The following is a 16,393-nucleotide window of genomic DNA, read 5'->3' as shown; positions in this document are numbered from 1 at the left end:
ACTTCATATACATAGAGGAAATGGGAGACGTACAGTCTAGTTGCCACTGGAAGTGCTTCAATTCACGATCACTCAAAATAAATGTCCAGCATTCCATTTTGTATTCCAAAGACTAACAGCATTAACTTTAGCCAGACATACAAGCAAGTATGGTGCAAGACTCTCACACAGCTCTGCCAATGCACCTAATCCCTGATTTGTAGCAACTCTCAGCTGTTCCAGCTCTTGGCCCTCTGAGCCTACAGTACTATTAGCACCATGCACAAATGAAGGAATAGAATGAGACCTCTACAATCATTTTCAGTTGTGATATCAGGATTTTAATCCAAGTCTCCAAAGATACCTGGCAAGCTCACTAATGCAATGCATCATTTAGTCACCCCACTCCTGGCTTAGACTGTAAGCTCTTTTGGGGGTAGGGTCTTTCCACTGTGTGTTCATGCAGTGCTTAGCACAATAGGTCTCCAACCCTGATTGGGACCTTTAGGTACTACTGCAATACAATTACTATTGTTAATTGTTAATCTCATCAGTGCAGTCCCCAGTACCTAATGTGTGCATGTGTTTTGGGGAATTTGAGGAAGAGGAGATGTTAAGTGCAGGTGCTGCCACATCCACCGATGAAATATACGCTTCAGATGTATGCCCATATTACACTATAGCACAAGTTTCAGAGGAATGTAGTAAGGTTAATCTTACTTGCTCAAGAGTAAGACAGAGATGACCCTTTAGTGATCTACACCATCTTAACTGCTGCACTACCAGAAATTCTAGCTCTACAAAAAGGTTTGAGTGGTCAACTGATCTCCAAAATCTACAGCATTAGAGAAGTGACGTTTAGGTGGATACATGTGTTGTATCTGAAAGTTTTCCAGAGAGGTTAAATATATATTCTGAAATGTAGGACATAAAATATACAGTGCCCAATTTTCTATAATAAACTGTACTGCTTCAAACTGAATGTCTCAGGAGATTTGTTTTGATTTTTCTTTGATGGTCACATTAACAGCAATGAAACATTATAGATTAATGTTCACTTTAAGTGTGTTTACTATGTACAGAATAAATCCCTATAAAATCGCACCGCTTCATGTGAGAACTGCATAGTGAATGTTAAGAAGTTTCATCTAGTATTGTATTGAATCATTAAAGATATGAGCAATGCATGTTCACATAACAGTCAGGAGCTGAATTCTAGCCTCTGGTCTCTTCCAGGGCGGGGGTGAGGGGAGAGAATCTAAAGTAAAGGGAGTGAAAATGGTTTACTGTCCCTTAGATTCTGGGGGAGATTAGGTTTAGGCATTCTGCCTCAAACTAGTCAGCCCACAAAGAAGGAAGGATTACCACTCTTTAAACCAAGGTCACCTTTAGCAAAGATGACACTTTATGGTTTTATGGGAGACCAACACCACATTTTGTTTTCCTTTGCCATCTGCTGCTTCTTAAAATGTTCGAGAGAAATAAATTTGGACAGAGTTCAAGAATTCCTGTTTGGTATTAAGAAATTGTTTTACAGATGCATTAAGGTATCTGAAGACAATTTGGAAAATACTGCTTCTGTACATAAGGATGGGATCAGCATTAATGGAGTGCAAAGCAACGAGGACACTGGGGTCAGGCTTGGATCATAAGTGTAAGATTAGGGGAAATCCCAGCGAACAGAAAACCAGGGGCTTTTTTATCGACTGCTTTCTGAATTGCCTTCTCTTCTACCATTTCAGTTCCAATAAGCCATCAATACTGGTAAGTTGGGAAAGGAACAATTCTGTGAGACAGGAATATTTTCCTTCTAAGGTTCAAAAATAGCCATATCTCAAATTGTAGGCCCAGTTTCTCTGCAGACAAACAGCTGCACATACCTTAAGTGTAATTTGCTCTGAAAAATGGTATGATGGGATTCCTATTTCTCTCTCAATGACTTAGATCAAGTGTTCAGCATATAAGTAAAAAAAACCTTTTTTCTAACTAGACCTGGAATCTGAAAGTCAAGCTGGGTTCTTCTAGTTCATGCATCAATAAAAATAAAGATTGTAACTGCAATTTTAAGCATTCTAATGACGAGATGAAAGGCAGACTGAGTGTGTTCTCATCCTTCCAGAGCAGTATTGACTGCTGTGCAAACAGGAGTTTAAAAAACAACAACTTTATTTTAAAGTCAGTAACATCAACAGTTGAGACTGAACACATACAGAGAAGATCTGTGGATTGAGGCAGTATCCCTTACATAGTCACTTTTCGGAGTAGAACAGCACATTAATTCTACATTACTGCACCCTCACAGACTGCGAATAAACTGTGGAGGATGTTTGTTTTTAAGTGAATTCATTTAGGTGGTAGTATTGCTGAAAAGGATCTGGGGTTTACAGTGGCTCACAAACGGAATGAAACAATAACGTGATGCAGCTACAACAAAGGGTGATATTCTGGGATGCATTATGAGGAGTGTCATATGTAAAGACATGGGAGATAAAAGAGACAGTTACCTTTTCCGTAACTGGTGTTCGAGATGTGTTGCTCATGTCTATTCCACAATAGGTGTGCATGCTCACCACGTGCACTGGTGCTGGAAGTTTTTCCCCTAGCAGTACCTGTAGGGAGGAGTGCCCCCCCGATCCCTGGAATGGTGACTGCCTGGCATGGTATAAGGGGAGCTGCGCGCTCCCCCCCACCCTCAGTTCCTTCTTGCCAGACAACTCCGACAGCCGGAAGGAGAGCGGGGTGTGGAATAGACATGAGCAACACATCTTGAAGAACACCAGTTACAGAAAAGGTAACTGTCTTTTCGTCTTCGAGTAATTGCTCATGTGTATTCCACAATAGGTGATTCCAAGCTATATCTGTTGGAGGTGGGTAGGAGTTCTCAAGTTTCCAGACAGCCCTGCGGAACCCAGTGTCATTCCTGGTTTGGGGAACGATCGCATAGAGCAAGGTGAACGTGTGAACTGAAGACCACGTGGCGGCCCTATAAAATGTCCTGGATGTGGACGTGGGCCATGAAGGCAGCCGATGAGGCCTGCGCCCGAGTTGAGTGTGCCCTCACCATGGGTGGCGGGGGGACACCTGCCAACTCATAACAGGAGTGGATGTGCAAAGTGATCCAATTGGAAAGCCACAGAGTGGAAATTGGCTGGCCCCTCATGTGGTCAGCTGAGGCAACGAACAGTTGCAAGGACTTTCGGAACCGCTTGGTCCGCTCGAGGTAGAAAGCCAGAGCCCGCCGCACATCAAGCATGTGGAGACGGCGCTCCTCACTGGATGCATGAGGCTTGGGGCAGAGGACCAGTAGAAAAATGTCCTGACCCATTTGGTAGGCAGAGACCACCTTCGGGAAGAACGCGGGGTGTGGGCAGAGCTGGACCGTGTCCTTATGAAACACATCGTACAGCGACTCAGAGGTCAGGGCCCTGAGCTCCAAGTCTCACCTGGCCGACGTGATGGAAGGCCACCTTCCACGAGAGGCAAGACCAGGAGCATGTGGCTAGTGGTTCAAACAGGGGCCATGTGAGAGGAGCCAACACCAGGTTTAGATCCCACTGCGGGACCATGGCTCTAGAATACGAAAAAAGACTGTCCAAACCCTTAAGGAACCGGCCAGTCATAGCATGGGAAAAATACCATGTGCCCTTGCACCAGCGGATGGAAGGCCAATATGGCTGCCAGGTGCACCTTGACTGACAAGGGCGCCAGGCCCTGGGCCCTCAGGTGGAGGAGGTAATCAAGGATGATCTGGATTGGAGTGGCCACCAGGGAGACACCGTGGTCTGCCGCCCACCTAGAGAAATGGGACCACTTCACCAAATAAGTGCGGCGAGTGGAGGGCCGTCTACTTTTGAGGAGGATGCACCGAACCTGTTCTGAGCACGTCCTTTACTTCACGGCGTGGCTGCTCAGTGGCTAGGTGGAGAGGAAAGAGCCGCTAGGTTGGGATGGAGGCGGCAGCCCTGGTCCTGAGAGAGCAGGTCCAGGCAGAGTGGCAACGACCACTGCGGAGCTACTGCCGGGCCCCTGAGGGTCCTGTACCAACACTGCCTGGGCCATGCTGGGGCAATCAGGATGACCCAGGCTTTGTCCATCTTCCATCTTCTCCAGGACCCTGCTGATTAGAGGGAAAGGCGTAGAGAAGTCGGCCTGACCAGGACAGGAGAAAGGCATCAGAGACAGTGCCCCTCCCCGGATTGCCCCAGAGCAGAACCAGGGCATCGCTAGTTCTGCCGAGTCACGAATAGGTCCACCTAGGGAGTTCCCCACCTTCAGAAGAGCCGGTGGGCCACTTAACCTAATTTAGCTAACCTAAATCTCTCTTGCTGCAGATGAAACCCCATTGCTGGGGGTCCTGTCTTCAGTGGACATGGAAAAAATAACGTCCCAGGACATTATGTCCATGCCGGTGCCCAGAGCGCCACCGATGTCGTCCCCATGCTCCAGAGGCAAGCCGCTGCTGGGATCTCCGCAGTCGCCTCCAGCCCGGTACCAGTCGAGGGAACATTCCCGACGCTGTTAACCGCCCAGCGACCACTCGGGGCAGAGTCCATGTGGATTGGCCTCAACGCCGACTAGACTGTCTGGGTTCCGTCCGGCTGGGACTCTCGGCACCGCTCATCCTCAAGGAGCAAATATCGACAGGACCAATTAGCTATTATGAAAAACTTAACTATAAGGGTAGTTAAGCTCTGGAATATGCTTCCAGGGTAGGCTGTAGAATTCCCATAGTTGGAGGTTTTAAAAAATAGGTTGGACAATCAGTCAAGTATACTTGATCCTGCCACAGGGCAGGGGACTGGACTTGACAACTTCGAGGTCCCTTCCAGCCCTACATTTGAATGATTTAGGACAGTGGATTTCAGCATTTCCATACTACTGTACCCCTTTCAGCAGTCTGATTGATCTTGCATATCCCTAAGTTTCACCTCACTTAACTACTTGCTTACAAAAATCAGACACAAAAATACAAAAAGTGTCACAGCCACACTATTACTGAAAAATTGCTTGCTTTTTCATTTTTACCATGCAATTATAAAATTGGAATATAAATATTGTACTTACATATCAGTGTATATGTGTATAGAGCAGTATAAACAAATCACTGTATGAAATTTTAGTTTGTTCTAACTTTGCTAGTGCTTTTTATGCAGCCTGTTGTAAAACTATGCAAAAATCTAGATGAGTTAATGTACCCCTGGAAGAGCTCTGCATACTCACGAGTATGTGTACCCCTGGTTGAGAACCACTGATTTAGATTATTTCCATGAACTCAGAAGGATAGCAGGATACAAACTCCATATCTATTGCACACATTCTTCAAAGTACCATTCTGTGCAGTGTTTGATTTTTAATTTAAGCCACATACAATTACTAAAATCCAATTTCTTCCAATCACTGATGCTTAGACATTAAATATTTATGTAGAACTTGCACCTGCAGTATTCAATTAGTGGGTTAGGAAACAGGAAATGATAAAAATAGGTTCCACAGTTTTAAGAGCATAAATAGCTATCAATAGGATTTTTATTGGGTTTTAATTACACATTACATCATGAGATTCCTATGACAATATGGACCCGCCCTGAGGACTTTGCTTCTCCTGCAGAGCAAACTTCCATTTGTTTCAATTCCCACTGCACAAGTAATAGCTTCCAGACTAGGCTCCACATGTATGCTGTTCAGGCAAAAAAGATGCTTTTGGATTGGTTTTTTTTGTACTAGAGAAATGGCATATTAGCAGAAGTCTGGATTATTTTGCATTGTGGGACTTAGATGGCACAACCTTACCGTAACTACCACTTGGAAGAGCATTTTTGCTTGTGTATGTTGCATAATTTCCCCTTTTTACTCCTTATTTAAAAGCTGATTTAATAGTACCAAATGCTTTTATGACACTTTACAGAATCAAAGACATTGTCCCTGGGCTGACATTTCTGGTAAAAGATGAAAGGAAAGAGAAAGGATAAGAACCAAATATGCAAGATGTAATAATTATGAGGTGTGAAAGAGCAAATGATTAAGTTAGAGAACTGGTTAGTGCAGAAGATTAAAAACAAACACTGGAGTAGAGCAGAGATTAGCAGTTGAAAGCTAGCTGAAAGATGACTGTTTTGGCGTGGGATTAGAAGGTGGAGAGGGGCTTGCTTGGCACACTCAGAGATGGAGATACACCCAGGTAACGAGCAGTAGTGGGAGGAAGAACACAGTGGCACAAGACAACACGAGGGGAATATCAAGATAAATATTTGTTCATTTTCCATCTGAAATATAGCTAAGGATCTTTAAGGATGTTCTCGTGTGCAAAATTGCTTTTGAAGAATAAGGACAAAGCTCAAATCAATGTACCGTTATTGTTAAATCTGAAGTTGTTCATGTTTCTTCTGATCCTTTCTTTTTATAGTCTATTGATGATAAATTCTAAGAGGGAACACTGATGTGTGCCTAGAGTACCAGTTTTTGATTCATTAATGTCCTAGGGGGAAGATCATATTGCCCTGTTCTGAAAAGTGCCACCATTAGTTTTACTTTCACTTCCCTGATGGACTACTTGGTATTAAAAAAAAACCAAAACACACTTAGTGTTGTGAAAAACTACTAATACATGTAAATGCAAGATGTATTAGAATTCCTACAATTTTAGGATGTTTACCCAAAAAAATTATTTAAATGAGCATTTTCTCTGTAGCAATTTCAGATTAAGAATGGATTTGATCTCTCAATAATAAAAATTTAATACACCCGTTGAACCGTACTGCATTTAGAGTTCATACTGTAGGCACACACACCTCAGTTTTATTTTCTTACTGCAGAGGATTTAGTGGCCAGGTGAACAAACATCTGTCATATTTTACAAAAAGATTAGCTGAAAATGAAACCATTTGTTTCAAGTACAAGAGTAAGTGGGCCAAATCTCTGTTCTTCCTGAGATCTGCTCAATACAGAAACCCAGTGAAAACAATGAAAATGGAGGGTGGGGCTAAAGTGGCTATAAGCAATTTCCGTGTCTCCTCCTATTCTTGTGTCATTTAGGAGTTTGCCTGAACTCTGCCATAAAATAGAGCAGCTTCAAGGCTGCTGTAATGGGCCCAGGAGGCCACTGCAATAGCTGAGAATTACTAGAGCTCAGTGCACTTTGGCCAGACTCCCCCTGGACAAGCAGTTGCAGGGCCAGGGCAGTTATGCTGGCTCTACACCACCCAAAGAGCTTCTTATTCTCTGGGGTTGGGGAGGACAGCTACATAGCCCCCCTGGACCAACAGAGCAGGGTAAAGGGGGTAGGAGAGGGTCACACAACAAATTGGTCCCAAATTGTATTTCTATTAGGAGGGGAAAGCGTGGCAAAAAACTGCAGACACCCACTAAGCCTTACAACAACAGTGACTATTCAGAATAGATACAGCTATTTTAACACAGTAAAAGTACCTGCATCTTTCAGGAGAGTCCTCTCTATCTTTCCTCCGGAACTTGCTGATGGTATCATCAATTGTGCTTCCAATTTTGTCACTCAGTTCACCTAGTTTATCGCTGAATGGAAAAGCACCCTTGTTTTTATCCCATTCTTCATCCCATTTTGACTTGGGCTCAGAATCATACCTTTCACCTATATAATTTGTGAAGACATAATACTGATGATAAACACACAAAAAAGCCTATAGTCTTTTTGGAGTCGTCCCCCCTTACCCCCCACAAACCCTGTAACCTTATGAGTTTTCAAAGCAAACTGAAAGCTCCCACAGTGCTGAATCAACACTATTACAGCAAGGCACACCATGTAAGGCCAATCATTAAGTGGCAGGAATGCAGATTCAAAAGCTTTTGTTTATGATAACTATACAATCTTAAGGTACTGCACAGCATAGCACATCAGGATAGTGTTAAACCTTGCTGGAGGAGCAGCATAAGAGAATCAACTCAGGCTGTATAAACAACTTATCAGAATTGGAACATGCCATTTTTATAATGGTCACTTAATGTGCAATATTGCATTCCTGGCCAAGCTGCCATGCTAAGTGGTAAATCTTTCAAAGATTTTATACATTTTAAAAGCTCATGAATACACAGAGGCACAGTACCAAACACCAAAACAGACTAGTACGAAAACATATGGTAATATTTCTATTCCTGTTAAAAAACCCTCAAAAACAACAAGATTTAAAAACCATTAAGGAAAGTACAGCAACTTACCTTCTTAGCAGCCAGTCAGTGCTTTCATTTCTCAACACTACATTGCCATCAAGAATTAGCAGCAAAATAAATCTGCTTCTGAATATTGAGAAGCAAGAACTCCAACTAGCTGCTGGTTAGTTTAGAAAAAATATTATAGCTTTGCTTGAATTACGTGCAAATAGTTCATGTACACATCTAAATGGAGATTTAGTAAAGTTATTTTTTTTAAAAAAAAAAATTGATATTTTCACTAAAACTTCCCCTTGAATTGTTGGAATCTGAAACAATGATGACGACTGCATTAAGTTTGAAAATTTTAGCCACCCAATCAGTGGTTTGGTTTTCATAGGGCAGGTATTTGGATCCTGGAAATATTAAGCCACTTATGGGGTACCTAAATTTATATTCAAGTACCTAAATTTAAGCACCAAACATTTGAACATGTTGGTTATAGTGCATAAAAATTAGAAAGGAGACATTGACCAGCCTACTTTTATTGCTTTACCCGAGTGAAAGGGAACTAGCAAGCAGGCAGCAACAATGGTAAATTATTTGGGAACTCGTAAGAAACTTGTGAGATACTTCAAAAAAAAAAAAAATACAAGGATCATGCACAATTAAAAGTTTTAAATCCACACACAATGAATAAGTTATAGGAATATGCAACGTCCAACTGAATCCAAATTATGCCTCTCTCCAACCTGAATTATACATGCAAAAATAAAAATCTCAATCTCTGGAAAAGAAAATGTGAAGATCAAAATGACTCACTTAGTTTTTTTGTATAATACAGAATCTGGACAAGTACATATACGCTTTCTGATCAAATGGCTCAATGTTAGTATCCAGCTGCCTATACCCTTTTCTCCATTTTACATGTACCAAGACTATATTGAAAGAGTGTGTGTCTACCAAACGAGGTACTCAATAGTGCTCTCCATCACAGGAAGCAGAGAAAGTGCTAGAGAGCACATCAGTGTGCACTGAATGTGCTTTTTTTTTTTTTTAAAATATTTTAACTTACATTGTGTTTCCTTGTGTGTTATAAACATTTAGAATGCTGACAAGCAGCTTAAAAACCAGGCCGGATGTACTGACATGTAGATTGAGACAACAAAAAGAAATATTAGTTGGGTGGGGTTGTGTAAAAAAAAGTTTCCTATGTACAGTTTATTCACAAGTTCCAGACCTTTGTTACACATTAGCCTGACACAGCATTGTTAAAAATCATGGGCTATTTTGATGATAAAAAATAGCTTGTTCACATTTTTTTAAACTCACAAAATAATCCAAGCTGATGTTTTTGGATACTTTAGAAAAAGCAAAAAGAATCTTAAAAACTATTTCCCTCCCATAAATCCTATTGGATCCCTCTGCAAAAAATCCATTTTCTGTATATCCTTTCCAGCTGAAAGACCTGACCTTGTATGTAAGATTTCAGCCTGAAGGGGTTTTTTTTTTTTTTTTTTTTTACTGGCATTTTAAGATGATGCAAATGCTTGCAAACACTTCAATATAGTGATAAATGAAGTGATGCTAATTATAGATCCTTTAGTATAAAAACAAATACATTTGAATGAGATGACAGGTTCAGATTTGGAAACGTGGTGAAAAGAGCTGAAGAGAATATGGAGAAGGAATGAAGTTTTCCACTGATCAACATGGGGTGGGTAAGTTATCTTTGGACAGAGTAAAACAAGCGCCAACCCAGACAGAAAGATAGGAAACAACAATGAAGAAAGTAGAGGCAGTGGCCCATGAGTGTTCTATAAGACAAGAGGATTGCTACCTGCTGGGGGCTCTGGTAAAAACCCAAAGGAATATATTGCAAGGAGGCACTTATCCTACAGCATGGTGGAACTGCCTGTCTACCTTATTTATTTGGATGGGGGGGGGGAAATCCTTCCCTATACCATGGAGAAGATTCAGCCCACTGGCACTTACATGTACCCTTCCTCCTCACTGTGGTGGAAGGGTCCACAGAGCCACACAGTGGCTTGTGCAGTGCTAATCTCCAGATCACATAGAAGATGCATACTTCTGGCACACCTCCCTCACATACAGTCCATTCTCGCATAGAGAAGTCACACTGGTTTCACTGCACAAGAGCACTCAGAAGTTGTGAACATGAGGGTTGGACTTTCCTCTTAGTGGAAAATATCCTGATCTCTAGTAATACCAGGGAGGATATGGACAGACTGATGGTTTAGATGCAACATGTTGGGCTACACCACAGAGCTGCAAATTTAGATGCACGCTCTGAGTTTTGTTCCTCACTGTGGCAGGACTGGGAGCATGCAGGAGGCCAAGGAAGGAGTGGTGCACAAAGATGTGCCTTGCATTGCTCATGAGTGATCATCTAAGCAAAGCAGAGAGAGGTGGGGAAGCTTCAAAGCGTGGCAAAAAAAGGCCTGATGTGAGATATCAATGCCTAAGTCAGAAAAAACCTATCCATTCTATGAAGCTAGATTTTAGGCAACCACTCCTGTAGATGAAGGGCAACTTCCCTGGACATATTAGGCTCTGGAACACCTATTGTCAAGGAGAGATGCAGAGTTATGAATGATCAAGTGACCTTAATGGCATTTACAGACTTACACATTTTTGCATTTTAACCTTAGAATATCCCTTTAAACTATTTAAGACAAAGCTACTGCTTAGTTTCCCCCCCTTAAATTCATAGTTCCCTAAGCTTCAATACCAGCTGTTGCTCAAATAAGGTTCCTTTAAGTTTCTCCAGCACCCATTGAAACACTGAACAGGTGACCTGCCTTCAGTTTTGCAAGGCAGAGTGGGCCTGGTGGGCGCAATAAAGCAGCACAGTACATATTCAGCGGCAAGTTTCCTAGTGTATCAAGACAAAGTGGGTGCGGTGCTGGCACTGGGAAGCACGCTCCTTAAGGTGCGCATGGGAACTGCAGATCCAACGCATGCAATAGGAAAAAAAAAAAAAAAATCAGACCAGATGCAGACCCCTGAATTCCATTAGAGATTGTAGATCAGCAAGCAGCACCACACGCACATTAACAAGAACACACAGACCTGATGTGAATATCAAAATACATACATATGGTGGCTTATATGCCAAAGGTCCATATAATGCTACCTGGGGAGTTTAAGATCCGCTTGCATATCCTAAGGTACACATTGTTTTACTTTAACACAAAACACTCACCACCAAAACAAAATCAAAGGCACTCAGCGAGGTCAGTTTGCTAAGACAAGGGTAGGATGTCTACGTCAAGCCATTTTTCAGCTATGAAGAGGTGAAAAGGTATTAGCAATTTAAAAAACAAAAAAAAAAAAACAGAATTCTTCTGGAAGCCCTGTATTTTCAGAATGCCTTGTTTGATTTGCTTCAAACTTTCATTAGAATTCTATTGTGGCAAAAGATCTACATGACAATTTTTAGGTAGATCAATTAAGTTTTGGAAGTGTCAGTGGATCACCATCAGCCATATTAAAAAAAATCTCCATTTAGTTCATTTAAGTGACTCTCTCCCACCACCCAGGGACATTTGAAAAATATTTAATTTCTATTCAGAGGTACCAGAAGGAAGGATGTGAAAAGTTATTAGCTTGATAAGAGTATTAAAATTGCCAGGTATATTTTAAAGAGTCCTTTAGAAAGGGACAATTTATCCAGGAAGATTTGCTCAGTAAGTAGTATTTATTTGCTCCGTGCAGCACATCCACGAAACCAAGCTAAGTCACTGGGTGCAAATTGCTCTTCTCAACTACTTGACCAACACAGCACTGAACTCACCATATCTGAACCCTCCGACACTGTCAGAAGAAACCCCAATGTATTTGTCTTTGTTCTTCTTTGCCTTTTTCCTCTCTTCACGAAGTCGATCATCATCCTGGGCAAACTCTACCATTTCTTTTACCTTTTGGCGTATGTTTATACCTTGGTCTTTTCCATTCTCATCTGTACATATTGGCAAAGGGGAAAACATTCAGAAATAACAGTTAGAACTGAGCATTAGACAAGCTAACAAATTTTAAAAGTTACAAAATGAACAATTATGAGAAAAATCCTAAAATGCACCGAACCAGTCTAAAATATGAGGTCAACATAACATTTTATTTCAATTGAAATTTCGTCCTCAACTAAATCATGTATTTTCATTAAGCACAATTTTTATTTAGAAAGGTCTACCATTAATTTTTAACAGATCAACAGCAGTAAGTTTTGAAGTAAAACCACCAGACTCAGATTTAAACTATTTTCTTCACTCATTTTATTCCAATTTTAACCTATTTTAAGAAGCAGCACCAGTTTTTAGTTTTTAGTGCAGTTTTAGAAACACTAATTGCTAGAATTCTGTCACACTGCAAAACTGAATTTTTAAAGCGCTTACAGCTAAAAACTAAAATTTGCTTCTTGCCAGCCTCTTTCACATTCAAAACACACATTGGCCTTGCTGCCTTTGCACTGTAAATATTATTTGGTGCGAGGAAAAAACCCCCCAGCTTCAAACAGATGTGTGTGTTTTGGAGCTCTAACCTTTTCTTCCCATATGATTAAAGCTATTCCTTTACGGACACCACAGGGGACCAGTCTCTAGTGCATATTTTAATATAAACCCGAACACTCATGTTGTGTTGGTTCTGTTGTTATTAGCCAGTCTTTTCTGCAAGTTCTTGTCTTCACTAATTAATACTCTAGGGTCCCACGTCTTGGATTCTGCACTCTTCACACAACCGGCAACAGTCACATTCTAATTAGAGCAGGGAAGCTTCTAAGCTGGTTCAGGTGACTGACAACTTCAACTACTGTTTTAATTTGCTTGTAAGATTTTTCTATTGCTCACCTACAAAGTGGTAATTTTCCAGGGAGCGCAAATCATAAATGTGTTCTCTGGCACTCGTAACAACACGCTCTGATCCATTCCTTATGAGGTAAGCTAGGAGCAGCAAAGACTATAAAAATACAAAGCACACTAAATGACTGCATGACCAAAAGCTTTATCAGAATTTGTTTTAAGTGCAATAAAAAACTAAATCCTAAAATCCAAAAGTTAGTCAATGTCAAGATTTGTTCCCCTTTTAAATAACTATTACACTGATTTGCCTTTTATCAGGTTCTCTTTTTTCCTTCCCCTTTTTCATTTATAAGCATCGCAAGCAAATTTAGATTGCATTTGTTCAGTAAAAACAAAGTAGATCAGATCATCACTAATTCTTGAAACAAAATAATTTATCAGAAAAAGATAGTGATGGAAATTTAAAAAGCAAACCTAAACCTGTAAACAAACAAAACAAAAAACAGGTTTTCCTGTATCCCCCCCGCCCCTTCAATTCCCCAAAGTTTTTCATTTAAAAGCAATTTTTACGGTGACTTATTTATGTTGCTGTCTACAGGAATGTGTTCATGTATAAAACACAGTATTCTGGAGTAAGTTTAAAGGAAACTTCAAGACAAAAATTTTAAAAGTTGAAAAAAAGTATTTTTTTAAAATTGTGAACTTCCTTGAACTTCAATAAGTTCCATCTAAAAAAAAAAGTCACATGAAGCAGAGTCTATCAGCTAAAATACGTACTCAAAATGCAATATATTCAAACCTAATTTAGAATTAGATAATTCCAACTAAATTTAGAATATTAAGTAGTACGTATGATAGCATTAAATATTAATTTACAATATACTTCAGGGAAAACAAGAGTACAAAGCATTGGGCACCCCAAGAAAACAGAGTGTGCCTTAGAATTATTTTTGTCTTGTTATATATAATTAAGCCTCAAACAAGACACAGTAGGATCTAAACCTTAAATTTTAAAAATGGTATGTGCTGTACCAATCCCACCCCATCCCCTAAAAAAAACAATATAATCCTACATATGTTGTTACATTGGAAGTACAGCATTACAATATTAAGGGAAAAGATCTACTTTACACAAATTATTCAAAAACACAGAAACGTCAACTGGTGTTCAGTGCTTTCTCTACCACTAGTAAGACAAAAGGCAAATGAAATACAATCTTCAAAATTAGTTGGAAAATTTGGATTCTTTTCAGGCAGAATACTAACGTAAATTAAGTTTTAAGATGTTTAACTTGGAAACAATTTTTCCAGTTAGAAACAATATCCTTTAGAATGCTTAAAAAGAATTTGCAAATAATTTGAAAAATTGTTTACCAACAGGCATACATGCAAATGATATTTCTTTTGTTTAAGTAAAAAATGTAGATGTTATTCTGTTTGACACTCGTGCAACAGTAAAATAAGATTACTATGTTAATTAAAAAGCATTTTACACAAAACTTATTTTTAGAAAGCTCTATACTGCAGAACAAAAGAAAACAGAAATTTGACTTTTATAACAGTTAATAGTAACATCTGACAGGAGAAAACTGAAGTTTATTGTAACTATAGCTTCTTGGTAATACAAACAACATAGTTGAATACGTATGTGCACAACAGTGCATCAAGATATGAAACTAAAATTAATACCTTAAGTGTTTGTTCTTCAGTACACAGAGTAAGAGTAATCACACCCTAAAAATGTATTTTATATGCACACACACACACACACCTTATAAACTCTCCTCCAGTTCTTTTTATTATCTTTCAACATTCGAGTCCAAAGCATGTTCATAAGTTCTGGAAACTGCTCATACATAAATGTAGCTCTAGGAGAATTAAACAAAAGGAGCAAAGCAATTATTTTCATAAGTTTTCCCTAGTAGTTTGCTACAATTAAATGTTGACAGTAGATGGCAGACTTGGTCTAAAACTATTGTAATTCCATCACACTCCAAGCGAAGAGCTACCAAAATTTCTTATTTATACAGATGTATTTCACATACCACCATTTCAAACAAAGCTGAGTATCTATCAATTTGGGGGTGGGGGTGGGGGGGAGGAAGAAGAGAAGAGGAATCTATTCTCTTCAAAGCAATAGTTTAATGTCTACAACATGACTATGGTGGTGCCCCTCATAACTAGCTCATCACACTATCCAAGCCCTTCTCAGAGATAAACTGATACATATGTTCAGGAGCAAAAATTTGGCTAATCTTACTCTGCTTAAAACCTTAAAAAGTATTGAAGCAACTGGCCCCAAATAGGATCTTTTTTTATTCTGAAAACCCTATAAAATTATACATATTGTAAGACCAAGAATAAAAAAATTAAAAAAAAAACCCCCAAAACCAAAAACACACACTGCAAGTACACTGTGACATGTTTCTGATTCGGTGATTGATTATTTTTTTCCAGCATATAATCTTAAAATTTAATTTATAATTATTTGTCAGCTCTTCTCTATCAACCTGGCATCCCTGCTGGTTTGGCAGCAAATTTTACATTTCTGGATAAAGATGCATCTTTTTTTATCACTGCTGAGTCAAATCATCACTTACTTGGCAATCTCTCCCATGAGCTGCCCTGAAGGTCCCCATGGATCATCATTGGTTGCTTCTCGAACCTTAGACTCGATGTCTGAATAATTCATAACCACATTGGTGCTGCAAAGGAAAAAAAAAAATTAACACACACATGAAGATTAGCATCAAACTGAGAAACACATGAAAACTTAATAATGACACTAGTGGGTACCTTAATGAGATACCTCTACAGGGTGGGAAAGAAAACATCTTTAGTGAAGAAGCTACCCCGAGGACATTATACAACATATTTAAGTTATCTTTAAGAAGGTTTTTACTATTCCATTAGTCTTCAAGAATACAGATGAGAGACTAGGGATTACATGAAGTTTGAATCAGTCCAGTAAAAATGGCTTTTGGTCAACTTAAAATTGAAACAACCACTAGAGTCTAAATTGGTAGTTTCCTCAGCTAGATCTGGCTTGCTTGCAGGCTTACATGTTGCACAATTATTTGCCAGTACTTCTATAACTCAATGAACAGAAGTGGATGTGTATTTTTTCAAACCATGTACATTATAATGAAATCCAAACAATGTCAGTATCCCAGCAGGTGCTAGCAAAATTACACAGATAGGAGAAGCTGGAAAGAAGGGAGATGAGACATTCACAGGGAAGTATGTTTTTTAGCTTGAACAGTTTTAATTAAGGGAAAATGGGAAGGAGAAGGAGAGAAGCTACAGGGCTCCCTGTATGCCGATTAAAGGAATGAAAACAATATCAAGAGTTCAAGGACCTTCTATGGGAGTTCTTTGCAAAAATGTAATATGGAAAGAGGAAAAAAGAGGTTTCAGTATCATCTCTAAAAGAGTCAAAGAATCTGCTTTCTTAATGAATAGCTGTTGCAGAAAAT

At 39.6% G+C, this 16,393-nt stretch overlaps 1 protein-coding gene across 1 annotated transcript in view; it reads right to left on the bottom strand.

Annotated features, from left to right (window-relative positions):
* The window catches only part of CLINT1 (clathrin interactor 1), a 35,896-nt gene extending 20,176 nt beyond the window's left edge, over nucleotides 1-15,720 (bottom strand). Inside the window, exons 1-6 of the mRNA XM_038413601.2 lie at nucleotides 15,714-15,720; nucleotides 15,518-15,622; nucleotides 14,689-14,785; nucleotides 12,966-13,074; nucleotides 11,915-12,079; nucleotides 7,405-7,582 (exon numbers count right to left, since the gene is read on the bottom strand). Of these exons, the coding sequence (XP_038269529.1) occupies nucleotides 7,405-7,582; nucleotides 11,915-12,079; nucleotides 12,966-13,074; nucleotides 14,689-14,785; nucleotides 15,518-15,609 (641 nt within the window). The 5' untranslated portion in view covers nucleotides 15,610-15,622; nucleotides 15,714-15,720. The remainder of the gene's footprint in view (nucleotides 1-7,404; nucleotides 7,583-11,914; nucleotides 12,080-12,965; nucleotides 13,075-14,688; nucleotides 14,786-15,517; nucleotides 15,623-15,713) is intronic.
* Between the last annotated feature and the right edge of the window lie 673 nt (nucleotides 15,721-16,393).

The sequence above is a fragment of the Dermochelys coriacea genome, chromosome 8, assembly GCF_009764565.3.
Source record: "Dermochelys coriacea isolate rDerCor1 chromosome 8, rDerCor1.pri.v4, whole genome shotgun sequence".
NCBI classification, from domain to species: domain Eukaryota; kingdom Metazoa; phylum Chordata; order Testudines; family Dermochelyidae; genus Dermochelys; species Dermochelys coriacea.
This window is presented reverse-complemented; position numbering and strand designations above follow the sequence as displayed.